The sequence below is a fragment of the Oculina patagonica genome, chromosome 2 (assembly GCF_052425735.1).
Source record: "Oculina patagonica isolate OP01 chromosome 2, crgOcupat, whole genome shotgun sequence".
Classification (NCBI taxonomy): domain Eukaryota; kingdom Metazoa; phylum Cnidaria; class Anthozoa; order Scleractinia; family Oculinidae; genus Oculina; species Oculina patagonica.
The window spans coordinates 4,333,559-4,357,982 of record NC_135759.1 but is presented as its reverse complement, the minus strand read 5'-3'; the positions used below and the strand labels follow the sequence as shown (position 1 = coordinate 4,357,982).

Sequence of the window (24,424 nt, the reverse complement as noted above, 5' to 3'; positions counted from 1 at the left end):
CATTGGGATTGCGGCGCTTATTCGGGGGCGGCGCTTATTAACATATTTGTCCAAAATGCAGCGCTTATTCGAGGGCGGCGGTTATTCGGGGGCGGCGCTTATTCGAGTAAATACGGTAAGTGTATAAGTCATTGTAATACAGTTGTGTAATATTTTTTCTTAAAGTTACAGTTAGATGGAATTGTTTGCTATCTTGTCGGAAGAGAATTGTTCAAAACTTAGGTTTCTCAAGCTTTCTTACTTGATGAAAATGTAAAAAAAGCTAAGAGGACTGTAATAAAAATATCTTGAAAACATCTGTGGTATTTTTGGCATACAGTCGAACCCCTATTAAGCAAAAGTATGCTTTTCACACCGAAAAGCCCAGCCCCAGTCCCCCAGCCAGAAAAATCGTTTCGAAAATTGTCTTACCTGCTTACGTTTTCATTCATGTGAAGTAATATACAAAACGAATACTGGACGCAGTATTTGGATATAAATATTGAAGTTTTCGAGTTATATATGGCACTTTGGTTATATGTTAAAAATTGTGAACATATATATGGCACCATTGGATAAACAGCCTACCCCCCCCCCCCACCCCCTATTAAGCGGCCATCTTTAAGCGGCCATCTTTCCAATAAGCGGCCACCCCCTATTAAGCGGCCACCCCCTATCACCCCCTATTAACCCTATTATAACCCTATTATATACCCTATTATCACCGGCCAGTTATCAAAGTCCCAATAGTATTGCCAGTATAACACTGTAAATAAAAACCTCATTTAGCGGCCACCACGCCGCGAAAACCTTTCGGCCGTCCGCCAATGAGAATTCGTCTCTTTATTAAGCGGCCACCAAGAATGTAATGCTCGTAGTTTGGTCTTGTTTGCAACAACCTAATGACGGATAATAGTCCGAAATTGAACGTGTCGACTGATAAAAACTTTCAAACAAACGCTCATTATCGTCTTGAAGTGATTCCGTTGTCACTAAGCAAAGCGATGACCTTTTGATTTCCTGGCAATGAAGTAATGTTTTTACCACGCCTTATACCGTTTCCCCGTTTCACTTTCATCCCATGAAAGCGTTATAAGCCTACGCGACAAGACCGAATGGTGGTCTGGGCATTCACTGGAATTTTGCATATCAGCGCAGAAGTTTGTATTTTTGTGCGTGAAGTGTATGTTTTCGCTCTCTGGAGATCTTTTAATTCAGTTCTTTGCTTTTCTTTCACTGTTACGTGGCTTTGATTTTAGATTTTTTTTTCTTAAATTCAATGTGGCTAAAAGTACCTTGTTTCCACGTGTCTAAAAGAAGAGAAAAGAACGGAATCACATTTGCCACTCCGCTATTTTTCATAAGTATTTTGCGCGTGCAGCAGCCCTCTATTTCTACCCAAACTACGTTTCTTGCCGCGTAAGCTTGAAGCTTTGATCCGACAACTGATTAATTGACATAGGTGTATAGATTGACATTTTGGACCTAACTTGGACATAGATATAGCAACTTGACATATAAACATCACTTTTCGACTTTTTGATCCTTTTTGGCAACCACTAAATACTAAGTAGTTAGTATTACCCTGTCCACCGTTCGTGGTGAAATCTTCTTCTTTTCATTCCTTAAGGAACTTAGAAGTATACATTGTCTGCATATTGGTAAGTTTAATTTTGTTTTTCGAATTTGTCTCGATTTTGAAATGTTTTGAGGATGATTTGTAGAGATAACAACGACTACTTTAATACGCAACGTGACCCGCATCCATAAGGCGGCCGCGTTTCTGACGCGAAAAGTGTCTAATGGTGGATTTCCACTGACGCGTAAATTTTTACGTGCGTGAAAAAAATTAGAGACAATGTATGAACGGCCTGCGTAAACGTGTACGCAAGCCGTTCATACATTGTCTCTAATTTTTTTACGCACGTAAAAAATTACGCGTCAGTGGAAATCCACTTTAACTCTTTCTTCTTGTTAAAGAACACGACGCACAAATTATGTTGTTCTTTGACATATTTCACGTGTTAAGTAAGTTCACTGAGTTTTAATTTTGCAACAACTTGCTTTGGAAAATCCACCGAGAATGTATACTTATTTCCAAGCTAGTCATGGTTTACATTTTTGGAATATTTTCAAGGCCGTGGCAATGCGTTGTGTCGTCGTAATCATATTAAGCACAACTGAATAGCAAGAAGCAAAATTACCGATGTTAAAGAAAAAGCAACATTTATTCAATACTGACTTACTACTCAGCGAAATAATATCTGTTAATTTCGGATCAGTGATTCTTGTGAAAGCGACGCGGTTGCCATGGCTTGTTTCAAAATATACCATTAAAAAATGTTCATCTAAGTGCACAAAATGTTTGACAAGACTATCCGCCACTTAAGCTATACGTCGCAGTCACGAATGCACGCGAGCCAAAATCGGTAAGGTAAAGGCGAAGTTTACTCCTTTCTCGGTTGACTTCTTCATCAATGAACAAAGATACCATTTCATTTATATTTTCAATTCATAGTCCTTACTCCGACTACAAAGAGGTTCTGCAGGGTCGACAAACCTACCGGTTGGTGAAATATTTACGCATTCAAGTTTAGTCAGCTTATTTCAGCTTCATTAAAAATTCCCATGCGTACGTTTCGCAGTAGGTTTTCAAATTCGCCGTTAGCAAATTTCGATTTAAAAAGAACAAAAGTGAAGTGTTCTCCCTTCAATTTGTAACTTAAAATATTTTCTTAACTAGTCTATTAAAGCGTTTCTAGAGTTCGCTTTGTTTTGCTAAATAATTTCCAAACAATTTCGCGCGGTTCACCGCAAAATGATGGCGTACATTATTCCATAAAAGAACATTAAATTTCAATGATTCTTTCTTCATCCTTCGCTTTCATTAACACATTTTCACTTCCACTAAGACAAGTTGAACGTTTTCGATGTTTTAATGTTGTCATGATATATGAAATTCATTTATACAACAAAGCTACAAAGTTGTTCGGCGAAATGCAATAAACTGTTCGCGCAACCGGGGTACCGAGCACGTTAAGAAACCAAAGACATGTCTTGTGCGTGGATACCTAAACTTCGAGACAGGATCCGAGCTAGGATCAGAGCCAGAATTTGAGCTAGGATCCGAGCCAGGTCAGCCTAACTAGCGCTCCGGTTAGCCTGAATAGCGCTCCCCTTAGCCTAAATAGCGTTTGGTTTATAGCCTAACTAGAACTCTGGTTAGCCTACTTTAGCTTGGGTAGCTTCGGTTAAAGGGACATGGTCAGCGTCAGTTACCGCGCTGACCTGGACACTAGTTTTCACGTTTTGAAAAAATACCACTGTGGACTTTTTTTCAAAACGAGCCATCAGAAATCTGCTTCAATCTTCTCAGTGTTTCACAAAATGGGAAAATTTAGAAGAAAAAAAAACCACTGAGAAGATTGAAGCAGATTTCTGAAGGTTCTCTACGCGTATTTTGATTTCGGGTTAAGGTGGACTTTTTTCAAAACGTGAACGCTGACCATGTCCCTTTAACTTTTATAATAGGGTTAGAGGTTAGGATCCGAGCTAGGAACCTAACCCGGATCCTGGCTCGAACCCTGGCTCTTATTATTAGTTTTTCTCGTCTTGTGCTGTCAGAAAACACTTTGACTATTTGACCACACTTGAGAAATGTAGAAATTACGAGCCGAATTTATCTTGTGTTTTCAAATTCCCGTCGTTCTCAGCATAACACTCGTCTTTGGCTTCTTCATTTGTTAAATAGAGCATTTTCACGTGACGTTACGGCCGCCATATTGGTGTTATACAATAATAAAATTTTTCTTCTTTGGAATTCGAGTCCTTTTCTTATTTAAACATTTCTTAAAATATTTATTATTTATTTTTACTTGCATTTTTATATCAGTGAGAGTATTGAAACCTCACACGCGTAAATTTAGTTTTGTTGAGCGGCGTTCACTGTGCGAGTTCAATAAAACGCGAGGAAAGCAAGGAGACAGAATTTCCTCCAAACTTTAAGTTGTCTATGATTCCGTGACATCGTGACAAACGAAATTTTTTTACGGGGTTCTCCGAAATGATTGAGTTGTTAAAAGTTAAATCCTTGTGCAAGTCCGACTGCACAACTGAGGAATATAACAGATAAGGTAGGAAGGTAAAGTCTGCGTTCGAGCCTAGTGGCCCATCAGGCCGGAGCTTATCTTGCTTTCAGTAGCATGAAGCGACTAGGAGTCTATTTCCCCCTGGATGGGATGCTAGTCCATCGCAGGAATACCCCCCCCCCCCCCCCCTCCCACTCTAGCATGGAATTTGCCGGTACCTATTTACACACCTGGGTGGAAAGAGGCACGTGCAGTGAGAGTAAAGTGTCGTGCCTAAGAACACACACAATGACCCCGGCCAGGCTCGAACTCAGACCGCTATATCCGGAGTCCAACGCGCTAACCATTGGGCCACCAAGCCTCCTCAACTGACGTAATTTACCTCGGTTTACTTGTTTACGGCTCTGCGACGCGACTATCGACACAACAAATGATCGCTCAGAATCGGTCAAGAATGCTGAAATAAAAGACAAGACTCAACAAGGCCAAAACAATCTGCTATGCAGAAAGTACTTCTATTCCTGCAGAACTCCTGGCATGTCAGCGTTATCATAATTGTTGTTCCTTTCGCAGTAGTTTTGTGCTAACAGCATTTTTCTTCATTTTCCCTAACAGGGGCAGAGGGCAGCAGCGGAGAATTTAAAATGGATGTAGCGAAAAGGAAACTTCGACTCTTTTTCTGCTTCTTTCTTCTGCCGAAGAGACAGCGAAGAAACAAACGGGTTTGTTTTGGCACAATCTTCATCGTGTTGGCATTTTATGGAACATTCTTAAATATTAAATAAACCCCAAAAAAAACCAAAAAATTATTTATTTATTTATTCCATTATATTCAGGAAAAACAATTCCGCAGTGTCGGCGTGACAAGACCTGAAGCGTTTCAATTAAATGCTACAAAAATAATCTTGATGTACACTCCATGGCCTTACGATCGCCTGCCATGGGGTCCAAGATATGCCAAACAAGCACAAGGTTACAAATTCACAGATTGGGACGGCACTCCTTGCGAAGAGTCAAGATGTCAAATCACTTTTGATAAAGCCTTACGCAACGTTAGTGATGCGGTACTCGTACATCAAGGAGGAAAATTTGACATTGAAGAAGCAAAGAGAAACAGGCCTCCCACACAGAGATGGGTCTTCTACGTGAAGGAAAGTCCCGGATTATTTCCTCAAGGACCTAACGCTGATGGTGTGTATAACTGGACCGCATCATATCGGCTAGATTCGGACTTTTTCGTCCCTTATGGATCTTATGCCCCATTGAACGTCCAGCATGAACCAGGTGGTGATCACATTACAGATGACGAGGTTACGACCCATCAAACGACGAAAACCAACAAAGACTTTGAGGCACAACCCGACGAGAATGTGAACTACGCACTGGGAAAAGATAAAATGGTCACTTTTGGTGTCAGCAACCACTGTAATACACATAGAATGGAATTTGTCCGCGCACTCATGAAACACGTAAAAGTAAGTCTGTTTGGAAAATGTGCAACTAGGTTTGAATCGAATAATACTTGGAACTGTCCTCACAACATGAAAGATGGTTGTCTTGAAGAGTTTCAGCGCCACAAGTTCTACCTCGCATTTGAGAATAGTTTGTGTGTAGATTACATAACAGAGAAGTATTGGAGGAATTCACTTGAGCGAGGATTAGTGCCCATAGTTCTTGGAGGCGCACGTTACAGCCCCGAGCAGGTAATTCCTGGGTCTTTCATCAACGCAGCCGACTTTGATTCCGTTAAAGATCTTGCAGATTATCTGAAGTATTTGGATAAGAACGACACCGCCTATAACCAGTATTTTCAATGGAAAACCAAATACAAGGTTGTCAAGTACCAGTTTTGGTTATGCCAGTTGTGTAAGGCCCTTCACGATCCAACGAAACCGAGCAAAATTTATCATAAAATGTCAGAGTTTTGGGGGGTAAAAGGAGCTTGTAAAGTTGGCGAAGAGCGCATTAAAAGCATTATCAGCAGGGGCTGAGAAAAGGGCACACAAGTTTAGAACATCCTGCAATTAGAGCAAAAATTAGTGCGATTTTTCGCTTCGGAACAGATTTGTCAAATTTAGTGTCGTTTCTTGTTCTGTCTAGCGCGTGTTGGAATTTAAGACGAATTAGTAAGTTAACATGAAACATTTACATTAACATCAACAAGACGGGTGGGGTTAAATTAGTAAATTTATATATAAGGAAGGTACCTAAACCAATTTGTAAGCATCAGTTGTAAGAAAACGTTTATTAAATAAATGAGATATTTTACTGATAAAATTAAACAATGTAGCTGTGTTGGAAAGCGTGATTTTCCGGTTTTCCATACTTTTGTTTTTAAATTTTCCCGCGAATCTTCGACTCGTCTTCTCCACTGTTACCTCATATCCAGGCGCTGCGCGGCTGTATTTCGTCAATTAATAACGGAAAACAGTAAAGGTCATTTCCCCGAAATAGAACTGAACATAGATTTTCAACCAAACTTTCCCAACTGGTTGATTACCTTATAGGGACGTTAATTCTGAAATAAAAAGTTGGGTCACTATATTCGTTTAGAAGCAGAAAGACCTTGTATATACCACATAATTCCCGTGCGAGTACTGGCAAAGTACACGTTTCCAGTGTTATTTTATTTTTAAACATAGAATTTGATCTGTTTTCATTTTACAGAATGAATGTGATCGCTACACCCAAATTATGAAAAAGCGACGATTTATTTTTCTCGCGGACTAAGCCGCTTAGAAAATAGCCGCCATTTTGTTTTTGTGCGCGCGCTAATTATACGCATAAAATTCTGCGCAGTAGGGATGCGCAATACAATACAGGGCAATGACCTTAACGCGGGACTTGATGGTCAGGTGGCAGAGTGCATCTTCGATTTCGTCTACAGCAGTCCCACAACTCCACGCGCACCGAGCACTACTTTGGAACGACAGCCTTAAGCAGAAAAAAAGTGATCTTTCGAGCTGTCAAACGCTGGCCTGATTTCTTCTCTAATTCGACGGTAAAATTTCGCTGTGATATAAAAGGCTGGGAAACAGAGTTAGTCTAGTTAACCGCATATGTGCTCAAGGAATGGTCAATGAAGATGTTATGGTTATCGACTGATAACAAGCGATTGATCGTGAATTGTAAAATTTTCAGAGTACAATCCACCTCAACCTTTTCGGTGGAGGGCCGAGCCGGGGGACAGGGGGCGGGAGACCGGGAGAAAAGGGGCGGGAAGCGGGATTCCTAGGGTGGCGGGAACCGGGAGAAAACGAGTAAAATTTTGCAGTGTTTCGTTATATTTCGCAATTGATATGAGACAAAGAGGGCATCAAAAGCCGGTAGAAACCGAGAGCGAGCCGTCTAATTGTGTTAGCATAACCCACTGACCGATCTATTAAACACAAAATATAGCTAGAGTTGATTTATTGAAGGTTTTGATTGATAAAATTCAGCGAAGACTAAGCGCGCGCTCCGAGAGCCTTCTACGGATCGATAGTAGGCACCTGTTTAGCCAATCAGATTGCGCGATTACCAATAGTAGGTCAGTGTGGTTATGCTAATTGCTCATAGAAAACTTGGGCTCGTAGTCTAATTGTTAAATAGATTTTTCGAGTTCTCCCAAACTTTCACGAGTGTTTCTATAACTCGATAGAAACACGGAAAACATGTTTTCTATTTCTTTCAGAAAACAGCACAAAGAAAATAACGCACATCAAAGTAATATTTAGCGCTTTATTTGACATCAAAGCGTAGATTCTCTTCACCTCGCGGTTTTACGTCATGAACAAATTCAACCAATCATAGTAAGGGAGTCGGTGTACAGAAATAAATCAATTGTTCAACATTTGATTCAAGGCTAAATTTCACCGTTTTTTGACACTCTTTAAAACGCGCAAAAACAACTGCCGGGCATACAAAAATTTGTTGCAATCACTCACTCGCAGAAAGGAGTTAGGGTTATTTACGCATAAGTGGGCCTGCATGAATAGTCAAGTGTTAGAGTAAAGCGATGTGTAAATGAAATGGTCAGATCTACAAGCTATTAAACTGTTGAAAGTTCTGTCTCGATTTCGAAACGATTCAAGGGCCATTTGCACGGTTGTACGCAAAACTACATCTAGACCGGCTTCTAGTTTTATAACTTTAATTAGACTCTCTATAAAATAGACACGTCTCTAAGACGGACAGACGAAGCTGTTACATTCAGGGTTCTGTTAAGGCTGGTTGTCATATGATCGCCCCGATCGTCTATGTCGCTTCTGTCGTTTGCAAAGTCTGAGGTGATTGGAGCTAGACTGTCCACAGCCTCTCGATTTTTCAACGCAAAAAAAGCAAACGACTGAGCGAGCGAGCGAGCGCGTAGAAGGAGGAGGCGGGAAGCGAGCGAAGCGAGCGAAAGAAAATTCGCTCACCGCCTCCCCCACCCCTTTGATTCTTCCGTTTTGCGCTGGCGTCCAGTTCTCACGCTGTTCTCACCGCGCCGGCGCTCATCGATCGAGAAAACACGAAAAAATAGAGGGCTGTGAACAGTCTAGATTGGAGCAAGCAAACTTTTTGAAGCGACAGAGGCGACAGAGACGATCGGGGCGATCATATGAGAACCAGCCTTTAGAGAGCATGGACGGCACAACTCACCTTAGGTTTATGTTTAAATTGGCTTTCGTCGCATTTTACAACGTACACGTTTCCAGCGAACGGAATCACCGGCCTGTCCTGCAGATCTCTTGTGCAGTAATACCTCAAAAGACCGTACACATTACCAACGGTATTCTTTGTCAAGCTGAGCATTTCAGCGGCTTTTGTTCTCAACTCTCGTAAGCTCCACAAATAAATCAGAAGTAAAATTTTTCCCAAGGGAAGTCTCGGAAACTCAGCGAAGAAGCTTCCGTCGCGAAGAGACTTTTTACGGCGACAGCCATTACACTTCCTAGAATAAAAAGAAAAAAGAATAAGGTACCTTATTGTTACTTATTTTCGCGGGTACTTAATTTCGCGAAAATGGAACAGGAATATTTCGCGAGACTTAATTTTCGCGATTTGGCCAAAAATACGTAATTAGCATAAAAAATACAATAGAAATCGTTTAGAATTAATTTTCGCGGGTCTTTAATTTCGCGATTTTCAAAAAATCGCGAAAATCGCGAAAATTAAGTCCCGCGAAAATAAGTAACAATAAGGTAATTAAAACCCTGGAGAACTGTTACATTTGATGAAATTAAAACACAACTTCAACGAACCCGAAAATAGTAATTTCTTATGCAGGTACTGCTAATTAGTACTTACCATTGGAAACCATCTACGTGGTTCTGGTTCCTTTCGATTAAAACCATTGCTTGGTTACAAGGAATACATCTAGAAGGATTTGCTAGTAAATTTTCGCCCTGTAGCCAGCGAATAAGTTCAATGATTGGGCCATTGGCAATGCGAGTGATATCTAAAAGGTCCATGATGATGACTGGAGTGCCCAAAGCATTATATTCCAGGATCAGGAGAGCAGGAACAAAGAGATATTCATTTTCTTGCGACCTGCTGTTCTTGTTCCGAATATGGAAGTCGGCATCACTTTAAGGTTCCATATTCGGAACAAGGACAGTGTGTCACCTTAATGAGATAATATCTTCCTGACATCGGAAAATCGCACATTTGATACCACGTTTTCACTCAGATTCAAACATCGATTTTTGCTGTTCTTCGTTCGTACACGATGTCAGGAACTGGATCACGATCTAGAAGCCTTGCTAGGCAATTTATTTTCCTAAGGGAAGATGAAGCCGCTGTTAGGACACCAAATGCTACTCAATTTCGAGATCTTGAGGAGAGCGGACGCGTGCAAGAGATCAAGTTTAACAACAACGCCACCGCAAGCCATGTGATGGAACTCGTTGCACACAAATTCTCTATGAATAGAGATGATGCTTCAAGGTAGGACTCGTAACCTAAACTAGAATACATTGTATATTAATGTTTGTTTTCTTCATGTGCACAAATGTCAGATAATTTTCCGCCGGCCGGAGGAATTAATTGATTGAAATTAATTGCTGTCCAGGGAATTCCGCTCTTGTCACGAGCTAGTCCGCCTATGACTGAGATCGTGCCCCAGTACGCCAACTGAAGTTAGCCCATTTTAGCTCTTTGTGTTTTTTTTTTTTCAGTCTGGAAAAATAACACTTTGGTTATAATTCAGAGCTTTGACTCCCAGTTTAATGTGTCGGTCAAGAAATATTGATCCCCGCCTTGATCTCAAACGCGGTTATTGAAATTATTTTCGACGAAAAATATATTTTTTTCAAGATTTAATTCTGGACAACTAAAAGTTAAGATACTAGGCTAACCCTAAGGATGAAGCGGGGCTTTTTAAGTTCCCATACATTTGTCTATATTTATCAGTACGCAATTTGACATGACGTCTTTCGCGGCAATTTTTGCGGCACGCGGGAAATATTGTAGTTACCAGGCAAACCCCGGCAGATCTGTTGCATTGGGACTTGGTAAAAGGCTAGCGACAAAACATGGCCGCAAAGTGACTGCATGTTAAAAGAAGATATCGATGGATTCATGGTCATTCATACCGAAATAATTTATATGTTAGGCAGTTGGGGAGCTTGGGGATGGATCTGTGGAGCATTGTAGAATGGAATGAAGTCGATTGGAATGCGAAAAGTTAGTTTTATTTTGTATGAACTTCTTTTTCTGTTGCAGGGTGGTCTTTTACAAAACTGTAAACAACACCACCAAATTAACCGAAGTGGGAAAGGCTAACACAATGTGTGGAGACACACTAAAGTGTTTATTTAAAACACGTACGAAAGTATACATGCAGATAAAAAGAGGTGAGTTGTTTGTATTTATATATTTTTTTCTATAAATGAGCTTGACACTGGTTTAAATTTTAAAATAAGCTTAATTTTGGATTTACCCTTTGTACAAATTGGCAAATTAAATTCAGTTATTTACACGGGCTTTGAGTATTACCTGCATAGTGACTGTGCCATTTAATGTAATTATAACAAACACATTACGACATGTTTGCTAAATATGCCATAATAAAATGTGCTCAAATCGGGTCGGTGACAACAAATCATGTTCCAGAATTTTATTTAATTGTTTCGATTAGTGTTCAAATCAGCGAATTTTGTTAAAGTTTTGATTATATATGTTTGATCAATAAAGTTAGATCAGTAAAATTTTCTTAGATCAGTAAAATTTGATGGAAAAAATTTCAAACAATACATAGGTGTTCAGCCGCCACAACAGCAGCAGCCACCGCCCCCACAACAGCAGCAGCCGCCGCCCCAACAACAGCAGCCGCCGGCCCTACAACAGCAGCCGCTGCCCCCACAACAGCAGCCGCCGGCCCTACAACAACAGCAGCCGCCCCCACAACAGCAGCCGCCGGCCCTACAACAGCAGCCGCCGCCCCCACAACAGCAGCCGCTGCCCCCACAACAGCAGCTGCCGCCCCCACATGTACAACTGCAGCCGCTGCCGCCACAACAACAGCAGCCGCCGCCCCCACAACAGCAGCAGCTGCCCCCACAACAGCAGCCGCCGCCACCACAACAGCAGCAGCAGCTGCCCCCACAACAGCAGCAGCTGCCGTCACAACAGCAGCCGCTGCCCCCACAACAGCAGCAGCCACCCCCACAACAGCAGCCGCCGCCACCACAACAGCAGCAGCCGCCGCCCCCACAACAGCAGCCGCCACCACCTCAACAGCAGCAGCAGCTGCCCCCACAACAGCAGCAGCCGCCGTCACAACAGCAGCCGCTGCCCCCACAACAGCAGCAGCCACCCCCACAACAGCAGCCGCCCCCACAACAGCAGCCGCCGCCACCACAACAGCAGCAGCCGCCGCCACCACAACAGCAGCAGCCACCGCCGCCACAACAGCAGCAGCTGCCCCGACAACAGCAGCAACCGCCGCCACAACAGCAGCAACCATACCCAGATCAACAGGAGGCACAAGATCAACAGATTATCGAAAGGGGTGAGTCGATTAAATTATATAACTTTTTCTCCCCTGATACTATACACTATACCCACTTAACCAGGTTCTCAAACTTATTAAAAATTCATGATGGTGGTTTGCCAGGGCCCTTGCCCATCGGCAAGACAGCATGAAAAGTCACTTGTCCGACAGGAAAATCTACTTGTCCCAGACGACCAGATGGGGGTTTTGTCGAGCCTTGCCTGATGAAGACTCCATTGTGAGACAAACAAAACAAAACAAAATCCCACTCCTTTCTTAAATCTACGTAAGCCTTCATCCTAAAAGTTATATGTGATCTCAAGGTAATTAAAATTCCATAGTCTAGATTTGTTCTTTAAATCTTACTTTACATGTGTTGATATTGATTTCTTGTTTTTTCTTCCAAAAAAAAAAAACAAGGTCACATCGCAATTATAGAAGTTGACGAGGATGAAGAAGACATTGACAACCCCATACCACATCAGTCTCCTGGACGTGGCGGTAATACTAACTAATAACATGATATTAACAAGTTTTCTAAAAAAAGATTGTATATTCAATTCTTAATGTAGCTGACATTTTGTCAATTAAGGTCATGTACAATTCATTACTAGAGAAATTGCTTGTTTTTGAGACTTCCATAAAGAAAATGAAGATGAAGTGAGCTTAAAAACAAAGAAAAAGTCTACGGTAATTCATTATCTCTCAAAAGTGTCTATGGTTGCTTATTGTAATGTCAGCTTACAAGAACATAAAATACAGAGTTTGTATGGACGTTGCAACGTTGTATCAAACCCTGCGGATGTTAGTGGAGCTGTCAGCTTACGAGAGTGTCCATTAAGAAAACTTCGACTGTATTGCCTTTACAACATACTGTTATTTATCCCGAAGAAGATCCATAATCATCCATGATCATCCTTTTCCAAAAACATTGTTTACACAAACCTGTTATTTATCCCGCACCATTTGATTGTTATTTATTAGGTGTCATTGATGATGATGATGATGATGATGATGATGATGATGATGAATGGAACAGGCCAGTGTTTACATCCACACCTAGCTATAAGGCACCAATTACAGATGGTAATCATTATGGATACCTGTAATAATTTCTATGCAAGAATCTATTTATTTGATATTTCCTCCTTCCTCCCTTCCTTCCTTCCTTCCTTCCTTCCTTCCTTCCTTCCTTCCTTCCTTCCTTCCTTCTTGTCTTCAAGTAATGAGTCAATCATTTATTCTGTTAGACCTGTTATTTTTATCTGTCACAATTCCACCTTCTTGCTTCTCTCTGCACAAACAAGGCCATAGGAAGGACTGAATTCACACCTTTGTAAGGATTATTTCATATCAATAACAACTCTGGAGAATTATTAAGGAGAGAAAGCTGGGTGTTTGTAAAAATTAATAATGACAATAAAGGCTAAGTAAACATGTGTACTTGTAATAATTTTGCTAAAAAAAATCGAAGTTGCCTAATGTGCAAAATAAGCACTTCCTCCAAAACATTAAGATTCAGCTGTCAGTTTTAGACCTTATTATTACAATGCTGTGGCTGTCTTATTTAATGCTATGTATTTTTTTTGAATATTAGATTCGCAGAAACAAGATGCTGAAGCATTTGTTTCGACGCTATATGGTAAGATCGAAGGCTAGTTATCTATTTTTCAATTGTACATCACCTACGGTATAACAATTTCATAAAATTATAATTTTTATATTTCTCAGGCAATACAATGTTTATTACTCTGTTGAAGGTAATGATATGTAATAAGCAGTGATTGTTCTTTTTGAGTTTATTGATTCTTAAAACTTTTTATCTTGTTTTATTTTGCCAGACTCAGTCACAAGTTCAGGTGCCATGGCACAAGTGGGCATTTGCCAAACTGCCTTACAAGGTAAGTACTTGGTGTTTATTGGCTCAAAGCTAGTTAATCAGATTTACCAGTTGTCTATTTCAAATTTTCACGGTGAAGAAATACGTCACAATATTTTAACACTGGTAAGATGTGTAAGAAGGCTTGCTTACTGCTAATTAACGAACTAACAGGGTATTTAAACTCAACTCAGGGGCGTTCCTTTATTTTTTTCACTCCTATATTTCCCTATATAGTATAGAAAAGCCCTATACAGTTGTAATCCCTATAATTTAAAGGACCTCAGTCAGCCACACTTAAAATTGGTTAAATCTGCCATTTTCATTGCCTTCAAAATGACAAAAGTTGTATGATGAAGCAAGATCTTATTTGCATTGTTCTCAGCTTTTACTCTAATTAATGACCAAACAGTGACACAAACTAGAATGATGGAAAACGAAAGCAAACATAATGATTTATAACCAAAAAACAAGCAACATTTACAGCAGCTGGTTATGGGACATCGGTCCTCAGAAACCCCCTCCCCCTCCCCCCCCCCCCCCCCCCCACACACACACTCCTTGGAAGGCCTCAATAAGGGCAGTGATTTCATGTGTCAAGAAATTAACAAACCAGTAAAGTATATTAAGTGTGTTCTATAAGGCTGTAAAGATCAATAAAAAGTATGTTTTTGCTCTATACTTGTTGAAAATATTTTTTTAAAATCCCTATATTGCCCTTCCTATATTTCTTTGAAAATTTCCCTATATTTGGCAGGGGGCCACTTGAAGCCCTGCTCAACTAAAAGAATGCTGTTTTACACTTCTTTAAAATATTATAAATTTGGCTGCAATACTGACAAAAAAAATCCTGGTAACTATCTAATTTCAGTGGGGACAGTTAAGTGTGAAAAAGACAATCTAGTGGCAGCAGAAACAGGTAAGGCAAATAATTTATACTGCATACATTGTATAGTGTTTATTGCAAAACTATAAACAAATTGCTTAGTATTTATTAATGGTGAAATCCAATTGATAGTAGTAGGATAAAGATAATATATTTTAATTTTAACAGGTCCTTTTGAATTGAGGCAAGGCCCTGATTTCGCTGTATTAAGTATATTTATATGACTGCATTTGAAACACAAAATGACAACAACAGAGATAATGAAGGGCCAATTAATGGATAACTGTATGCAGAACCTGTGCAATCTTGTGGATTATTAGATATGAGCACTACAATTCAATGCCATTGCCTGGTTCAAGAAAAAAATCATTCTCTACTCACCCCATAAGAGGCCATTGATAAGTCTGAGTGGGAGGGAGATCCCTCTACAGCCAAAACTTATAAGAGAAAGTGTGAAATTATTATAATTTGCAATTTTCAGGGGAGATGAAGGGGACACAAAAGCCTTCCTCTGTATCAATAAATAAGTTAGAAACACATGTAAGTATGGTTATTGTTTGAATTGTTTTGCAGACTACAGAGGCAGTGGGCCAGCCTTTGATGTACGCCTGTGGCAACAATTTTTAAATGCAAATACAGTACCACTCAGATTGTCTGTTATGTGTTTAGATTCAACACAGGTGAATGTCTGAAATAGTATTTATAATAAATGAATGGTTTTACTCGATTTAAATAAAGAATTAGAATGTATACAAATGCCATTGTATTGTGTGCAGAATGAATTGCGGGTAAAAATAAAATGACTTGAAAAACCTTTATGTATGGTATCGGCGATAAAGCTTCAAGCTTAAATTACACCTTCAGAACCTACAGTGCAGGAACTAACAGTATATTAAAAGGGACGTTACTTTTGTAACCATAAAAATAATTTACATATTTGACAGGTGCGACTGCAAAGTTACTGGCACCTAGCCCCAGTTTGTATCATACGGTACAAGCTGACCAACAGAGCCCTGGATATATTTAGGTAAGTACATTACAGAGTTTTGTTTCTTACATTCTTATCCAGTATTGCTTGAATTTTTTAGAACATAGTAAGCTAAATGTATATTATATACCTTTAAAATTATCTGATAAAATTTTAAACTAAATAAAAAGTAAATCTGAATATCAACAATTTTTACTGAATTTAAAGATTATATGTAATTTTCCACCTGCAGAAAAATCATGACATCAGATATTACAGCCCTCCTCAATAAGTGCCACATATATGTAGCCTTAATGGGCTCATACTTTGACAGGCAATGTAAGTATGTGATTGTTAATTACTATCAGTATCCAAATCTAATTTTGGAGTTAATTCCATTATTTATGTATAACATTCATCTAATAGTATAAATGCTTTAACATCAACCATCCATCACCCGAGAAACATTGGAAAACAATTCCATTTTATTGAATTACCCTCTACCTAGCTAGTTCAAATTTCAGCAATATGTACAAGTGAGACCTGCGGACGGGTCTTGTTTTTAAGAATTCCTGTAACTGCAGATAAGTCTATATATACAGGAAAAGGGATTTATTAATAGTACTTGTACTTATCTCTTGTAACAATCTCTGCCATGATGTACATGCCTGTGTTTAATTACAGAGTTTGCTTTCAAATTTCCCACCCAGTTAAGGGATAAACATTAAAAACAATAGGAAGACAAAGGCATCAAATTCTTGATGGTAGAGAGGGAAAACCATAAGTTCGTGTTAATTTAGTAACCTTTAAGCAGCTTTTTTTATTCTTGTTTATTTAAAAGAATAAACAATGTCTGATTTATTGACCAGTATTATTTCCATTACCCAGTATGTGGTAGCAATACTAATGTTGATGACATGGAGGTCAGAATCTTGCAACCCACAATGTCATCATCCAAGATGGTGGACAGTGACATTTTATCAGGTATATTTGCACTTCACCCTTTAGGTATGACTTCAAGTGGAGTAGGTTATTATTATTGTTATATGCAGTCAACTCTCGCCATACTGACACTTGCTATTACAGATGATATCCAGATACACGGCAAAAGAGGTTTGACTTAAAACGACTGCCACTTTAAGGGACACTTAATGCTGCCCGACGGTGTCCCCTATAACAAGAGTTGACTGTATCCACACTTTCCCCTTCTCTAAGTGCATTTGCCATTTAGCTGATTATAATTAGTAATCATCTGACTTTGTACGAATTAATGTATATACATCCCGATTGGCACACATTTTCATTTTGATCCGATGCTTTTGAGGCTAGCGCCACTTATACCGGGGATACACAAAACTTTGATGCCAGTGATCTTTCCTCTATGCTTGTTTGAAAACAAAATGGAACCTGATACCTAAGCTCATCTGTTTACTTTATGCAATAGATTTTTAACAAAGGATAAGGTAATTGCCATGTATTGCATTGCACAACCTTACTGCACACAATTTTATGTGTAATAAGCACACACCCATAAACAAATTGGCAGCTTTTTTCTATGCGGCTAATTAGTGCACACAAGTTGCCTTTTCGCATAAATGAGTATGATGACCTGTTGATTTCTTTTGGAATTTCAGGTGTAGCATTCAAGTTTTTACTGTAAAACTAAAACAGATCAATACCTATGTTACGGGAAATAATTCCTCGCGAAGCGAGGCCGAAGGCCGAGCGTAGCGGGGTGTATAATTTTGTCCCTTAAAGGGACCAGGCGGGATGAAATCTCGTGTGGAGTTTACGGTCATGTATATTTCTATATTTGTGAGCTTGGTGTGTGGCGGAAATGATGTCACACGGCCGCCGCGGGCTGGTGGCCTAATGGTTAGGCGTCGAACTTGAAATCAGATCAGACCTGAGGTCGGGGGTTCGAATCCGGCTAGGGTTTTTTTTTTCTTTTTTTTTTCCTTTTTTTGTGGGTTCGAATCCTGAGCCTTTCATTTTTATCGTTTTTCTTTTCGGATTAAAATAACATTGATTTCCACATAATACTCACTCAACGCTTATTCAGGCTATAAACCTTTCATCGCCATCAGGGGCGCGCGGGCGGAGGCTTAGAATCCTCCCGCCGTTCGTTCTTCTTTTTTTATGCCATCAAATAAATGTCCAAAATGCGAATATCCAATAATTTGTCGATGATTTTGAGGGGTATCGCGGCCATGCCAGTTGAAATAAAATTTCTAACAAATATATCTTCCTGCCTACTGTGGAAAATTAAATATGTACAATTCAATTAATGTTCAACTTCAAATAATCCACTCCTTATTTATAACATCTCCCACCCCCCTCCCCCCTCCCCAACCCAGAGCTTCGCGAGGCCCTGCGAGTCACGTATTACTAGTAACTACTGGAATATAATTACTGGAAATGTTTACTTTGCCAGTGCTCGCAAGGGAATTACAATCAACTTTTCTGTACCCAAACCTTTTTTCTTTTCTTTTTTATATTCCTTCTAGATAGGGAAATTGAACAGGACGGGTTCTACCGTCTCAGTAAAGCCATACTAGAGGCCTGTGAAACTGTAAAGGCCATAGCATCACAAAGGTCGGTAACTAGGAAATAGTGTTAACTTGCTCATTTTATACCCTTTAAGATCAATACCCATTTAAAAATATTGTTGTCGTATTCAGTGTATATTTTTTAACACCTACATCAACATTTTGCAGACGCCTGATGGAGGAATCCAGGCAATTGAAGAGAAAGCAAGAGGAAGAACTTGTTTTGTCTGTAAGTGCAAACAAGAAGGAAGCTGTTATCATATATATTTTAACTCAAATGAAAAGTGGAGATGAAACCCTACATTAGATTTGCCTGTGTTCAGTACATTCCCTATTAGACTTCATATTCATCGTGATCTTATTTTTTATCCAAATTTAATTTTACACTTCTGCATGCAAGCTCTTACATTTGTAAGCTCACCGAAAATCTCTCGAAAAATGGTTTAACTTATAACAGTTATAAAAAAGGCGCAACAAGAAACAAAATATCTTTTTTTCAACAGGAGTTTACAGACAGGAAAAAAAAGAGGCAGGTAATGACATTAGTGTATGATAAGATGATGATGAGAATAAAAAAAAAAGGAATATTAGACAGTTCCATTTAAATAAATGTTACTGCAGTCGCACTGATCTCCAATAAACAGAAACCCTCAGAGCCTGAGGATGAAAAAAGGTCTGTATAAACTAAAGCAGACTGAATACGAGAATGTGAAAGTTCTGAGTTTGTGTGGAATTTTAATTAAACAGGGTTTTAGTTAGAAGGCCTTATAAAGTGCAGACAACTCTACTTACCACAAAGTGTCCATAGAATGTAAGTAGAGTGTCCATTAGATAAGACACTTACACCTTAAACTAGTTTGGGTAAGTATCAGAGATCACCTGATTCATCTATAGGCCTCATAGGGAATTCTGAATGTGTGAACAACCAATTACTGGTAAAAAGTAAAGCGTGTGTCAGAATGCAGTGGGCCATACAGCCAGAGCTTATCCCGACCTCAAACCTGGACCATTTGACTGGGCATTGAGCGCAATAACAATTAGGCTGTCACACCCCACAACCAAATAACTGGTATATCTTCCACATTATCATTTCGTATAAATTATTTTAAGTTGATGAATGTCGCTGTTAACTGTTAAAAAATAATTCTAGGAAGAAATTGATGAAGACAAAGACAAAGACAGAGTACTGGATTCAACTGAGGAAGACAAAAAGGAGGTAATTTTCTATACTTTTTAATAATCATTGCCTTTTTTAAAAATGATCTCTGGGTACAATCGGGGTATTTAAACTCAACACAGGGCTTCAAGCATTCCTATATTAATTTTTTCCACTCCTATATTTCCCTACATAGTTTAGTAAAGCCCTACAATCCACATAATTTAAAGGACCTCAGTCAGCTATACTTCTTTACTTTTTAATAATCATTGCCTTTATTTTATCAAATAAACTGATCGAAAGACTATAGATACAGGTCAAAATTTAAATAACGTCAGAATTATGAGTGTCTAAATTGTACTCAACCATGCAGTTTCTCACAACAGTCACTTTTGCTTTAGTCTTTGATTTCTCCATTCATTTTTGTTTATCATTTAGAGTCACACTGGAAAAACCTCTGAAGTCCAAAATGATGAAGTACTGGATTCAACTGAGGAAGACAGCGAGGAGGTAATTTGTTTTACTTTTTAATAATCATTGCCTTTATTTTATCAAATACAATGATTGAAAGACTATACAGGTCAAAATTTAAGTAACGTCAGAATTATGAGTGTCTAACTTCTGCATCACTCCTTCAGGTTCGTCAAAGAAGAATTTTAGCCCTGGTAAGTTTATAGATACTATGTTTTAACCTTGATATTAAATGTTAACTAGAAATAATTATGTTGTTCGCATGTAATTGTACTCAACCATGCAGTTTCTAACAACAGTCACTTTTGTTTTAGTCTTTGATTTCTCCATTCATTTTTGTTTATCATTTAGAGTCACACTGGAAAAACCTCTGAAGTCAAAAACGATGAAGAGGAAAATAATAGTGGAACGGTGAGTTGTTCCCTTTTTTCGGCTATAGTCTACAGGACTACATGTACATGAAGCATTTATTTTGATTTAATTTAAACCTGGGGCGACAAATGAAGTTCAAGTTTCATTTAACTACTTCATTCAAGCCTGTCTTAATTTAATTCTTAATATAAATCCAACTTCATGAGATGTCAGGATTCTGAATACTATTAAGAATATATTTTAGTATCTAGCATTTTAAGTAAATGTGAAGATAAGGGCAATGTTAACTCTGCATTGGAGCCATGTGGCCTAGCAGGCCACAGCTTACTTTGATCGCTGCAGCATGAAGCTACAAGAAGTATTTTTTACTACCTCTGGATGGGCTACAGATTCATGACGTGCAGGGTTACCCCCCGCAGTATTAAAATCGACGGTATCAATTTGAATGTATGAACCAAGGGAGGTACAGGAAATATTTATAGAGATACTGTGGGATTAAAGAAAAAAATGGAACCCAATGTGTCGCCACCTACCAGGGCAGCCCAAACCCGGAACATTTGATGCTGCGTCAGGCACACTAACCAATATGAAAACTGAGCCTCCGAATTTAAAGTGTGCATTGACACAATCAATAAAATAACACAATATTTTTAAAAAGTGAAGAGTAAATGATATACCCTGTTGAAGGACATCAATTTAATAATAAAAATGATAAAAATTGCATTTTTATACTTTTTGTTTATTTACAGGTGATACTCAGATCAAATTGAGGATTGAAGGATTTTTATCATACACATACCATATTTATTCGATTAAGCACCCTGGGTGGTGGGCGCTTATAAAATTTTTATCGTTTTTAGCTAGTATGCATATTTTTCAGGAAAACAGTAAATGATAACAAAACGTGACAATGTACTTAAGTTTAATTTTAAATTTTTTGTTGAAGGTTTCTGTAAAAAAAAAGAAAACCCAGTCTTCAGGGAAGTCTCTTGGTAGAAATTAGTCAATTTCACTCCTCTCATTTCACACCTTTCATGCAATTCAGATTTTTAGGGGGTGGGGGCTTATTCGAGGCTGGATGCTTATTTACTTTTACTGCCTTGAGGGTGGGCGCTTATTCGAGGTTGGGTACTTAATTGAATAAATACGATATAACACTATTAGTAATATAATGAGCAAACGATCATATTGGTATACATGAAGTATAATGAGTCAAAATGAAAATCTACATTTGACTAATTAATCTGTTGAAATTTAAAGAAAGAAACTATCAAAAGTAAAATTCTGAGTTAAAAAAGTTTGAAAGTATAATGAAATAGATGGCTGTGTATTTGATCCAGCATTATAGCAGAACTTAAGTAAAGCGCACGTTCTGATTGGTTGATTTAGGGCCTACTATTTGCCCCTGGGTGCACGCTAATTTTTTAGATTTTTTCTGAATTTTCCTGCGAATTTGACACTTTAAACATAAGAAAAATCATTTCTCCATAACGCTGAAAGACTTTGAGGTATAAAGCAAGTTTAAAATAGTTACAAAGTTTGTTTGTTTGATTTTTCAATTAGTTTTTTCGTCAGCATTTACGCAATAAATACACGCAATTGTTTAAATAAGCGCGCACAATTTTACTGTAAATCACCTAAAAATTGTGCTATCAAACAAATGGTAAACGTCACAGCGTGCACTATTGAGTCACAGATGCAATTGGGAGGTTTGCAAAGCACTCAGTCAAGAACCTACAGTCTAACGCTTAACTCGTGCTTAGCAATCTCCCGCATGCATCTGTAATTCATTATTATTAATCATTCGCCACTAAATTTTCCCCGATTGGTTTAAATTGGTTTAAATTGATCGTGTGATGATGCGACCTAATAGTGTTTGCCCACCCAAGCGAGGCTTCCAGGGCTAATATGCTAGTTTTAAGAACACCAAATTTCCGCTTGGTAACTATCAGCTAATAGTTCCTCAACAGAAACACACTATTGTTTAAATAGTGCACGCTATGACGTAATTTGACGAGAGGATGTGTTTTTGAAGATATTTCTCCCGTTAACATTGAAAAGATTGTTAAATTAAGAATGATTTAAAAAAAGAGAAGTTAAGTAGTATGGTTCTCTAATCAATGGAGGAAATAATGCTAAATACAAATTTATTCGAGCTTTGAATTGTTTAATTGGCAAAGTTGGTGAACTGATCAAATGTTAATCATGATAATAAAAAGAACATTTTAAACAATTACCTTTAAGAAAATGGTTTCAGAAATTATTTATTTTTTTAGAGCTGTAAACGATGATCAATAATAAAACAATGTTGTTATCATGTTTGTTTTCTTTGTTTTGTTATTTCTATATGGCAAACGGGCCCATGCCTTAAAAATCAAAGGGATGAGAACAAGTTACGAGTTAACGTGTCTACGTTGACAATGCATTGCTAGTCATTATGAAAGAAATTCAGCAAACTTAAATTGCACATTTCAAGGGGTTACTTATGAGTCTTAAAGTGCGCAAGTTACGAGTCTAAAAGTGCGCAAGTTACGTGTCTTAACGTGCGCAATTTACGAGTCTAAAAGTGCGCAATTTACGTGTATAAAAGTGCGCAAGTTACGTGTCTTAAAGTGCGCAATTTACGTGTCTTAAAGTGCGCAAGTTACGTGTCTTAAAGTGCGCAAGTTACGTGTCTTAAAGTGCGCAATTTACGAGTCTAAAAGTGCGCAATTTACGTGTCTTAAAGTGCGCAATTTACGTGTCTTAAAGTGCGCAATTTACGTGTCTTAAAGTGCGCAATTTACGAAGCTTAAAGTGCGCAAGTTACGAGTCTAAAAGTGCGCAATTTACGAGTCTAAAAGTGCGCAATTTACGAGTCTAAAAGTGCGCAATTTACGAGGCTTAAAGTGCGCAAGTTACGAGTCTTAAAGTGCGCAAGTTACGAGTCTTAAATTAAAGTGCGCAATTTAAGAGTCTTAAAGTGCACAATTTAGAGTCTAAAGTGCGCAATTTACGAGTCTTAAAGTGCGCAATTTAAGTAGCAATATAAATATAGAGAATTGACAAATTTACATAAGGCGCTTTTAGATAATTTTATGAAAGTTTTACAAAGAGGACTTGGCCCAGCTGCTGATAATGATCCGTCCGGACTTTAAGACTCCTTAAAGTCCTAACTTTAAGACTCCTTAAAGTCCGGACTTTAAGACTCCTTAAAGTCCGGACTTTAAGACTCTTTAAAGTCCGGACTTTAAGACTCCTTAAAGTCCAGATACTGATAATGATCCCGACTTCAATGCTGGAGTCGGAGGGGGAGGGGGGTATCCCTGCGATGGACTAGCATCCCGTCCAGGGGGAAATAGACTCCTAGTCGCTTCATGCTACTGAAACCGTGATAAGCTCCGGCCTGATGGGCCACTAGGCTCGAACACAGACTTTACCTTCCTACCTAATTTGCGTTAGTTGACTTGCACAAGAAATATAACTTTTAGCAACCCAATCATTTCGGAGCTCTCCGTAAAACGTTTTCGTTTGTCACAATGTCACGGAATCATAGACAACTTAAATTTCGAAGTAAATTCTGTCTCCTCGCTCTCTTGCGTTTTATTGAACTAACACAAAAAACGCCGCTCAACGAAACTAATTTTACGCGTGTGAAGTTTCAATACCCTCACTGATAAAAAAATGCAAGTAATAATAAATAATAAAAATTTAAAAATAAGAAAAGGACTCGAACTCCAAAGAAGAAAAATTTCGTAGAACACCAATATGGCCGCCGTAACGTCAAGTGAAAATGCTCTATTTAACAAATGAAGAAACCAAAGACATGTGCTATGCTGAGAACGACGGGAATTTGAGAATACAAGATAAATTCGGCTCGTATTTTCTACCTTTCTCAAGTGTGGTCAAATAACCAAAGTGTTTTCTGACAGCACAAGACGAGATAAACTAATAATAAAGCCAGGATCCGAGCCAGGATCCCAGCTAGGATCCTAACCCTAACCCTAACCCTAACCCCTAACCCTATTATAAAAGCTAACCGCAAGCAACCCAAGCTAAAGTAGGCCAACCGGAATGCTAGTTACGCTAACCGAACGCTATTCAGTCTAACCGGAGCGCTAGTTAGGCTTTCCTGGCTCGG

At 38.8% G+C, this 24,424-nt stretch overlaps 2 protein-coding genes and 1 pseudogene across 4 annotated transcripts; 2 read left to right on the top strand and 1 right to left on the bottom strand.

The window, feature by feature from the left end:
• The first annotated feature begins 1,552 nt into the window (after window positions 1-1,552).
• Window positions 1,553-6,285, top strand: LOC144642716 (3-galactosyl-N-acetylglucosaminide 4-alpha-L-fucosyltransferase FUT3-like; annotated as a pseudogene). Its single transcript, XR_013568766.1, has 3 exons — window positions 1,553-1,640; window positions 4,683-4,872; window positions 4,963-6,285. The product of XR_013568766.1 is annotated as a 3-galactosyl-N-acetylglucosaminide 4-alpha-L-fucosyltransferase FUT3-like (transcript).
• A 698-nt stretch (window positions 6,286-6,983) lies between these two features.
• On the bottom strand, window positions 6,984-9,502 carry LOC144640757 (uncharacterized). Its single transcript, XM_078499838.1, has 3 exons — window positions 9,339-9,502; window positions 8,691-8,982; window positions 6,984-7,079 (listed from the first exon to the last, which is right to left on the bottom strand). Exons 1-3 carry the CDS (start codon window positions 9,500-9,502, stop codon window positions 6,984-6,986), a joined length of 552 nt encoding a protein of 183 aa, XP_078355964.1.
• Window positions 9,503-10,562: 1,060 nt separating this feature from the next.
• On the top strand, window positions 10,563-22,857 carry LOC144642665 (uncharacterized). Of its 2 annotated transcripts, none has more exons than XR_013568762.1 (19): window positions 10,563-10,885; window positions 11,290-12,042; window positions 12,445-12,525; window positions 13,009-13,110; window positions 13,622-13,666; window positions 13,866-13,925; window positions 14,775-14,822; window positions 15,363-15,469; window positions 15,734-15,816; window positions 16,010-16,095; window positions 16,645-16,740; window positions 18,264-18,351; window positions 18,474-18,534; window positions 18,809-18,838; window positions 19,460-19,521; window positions 19,900-19,971; window positions 20,100-20,126; window positions 20,284-20,343; window positions 21,054-22,857. XR_013568762.1 is itself a non-coding variant. In XM_078501687.1 (19 exons), exons 1-19 carry the CDS (start codon window positions 10,732-10,734, stop codon window positions 21,072-21,074), a joined length of 2,040 nt encoding a protein of 679 aa, XP_078357813.1. In that variant the 5' UTR covers window positions 10,563-10,731; the 3' UTR covers window positions 21,075-22,857. The 2 variants fall into 2 exon arrangements, 1 of the variants encoding a protein (XP_078357813.1); XM_078501687.1 differs by having other exon boundaries at window positions 19,456-19,521.
• Window positions 22,858-24,424: the final 1,567 nt, after the last annotated feature.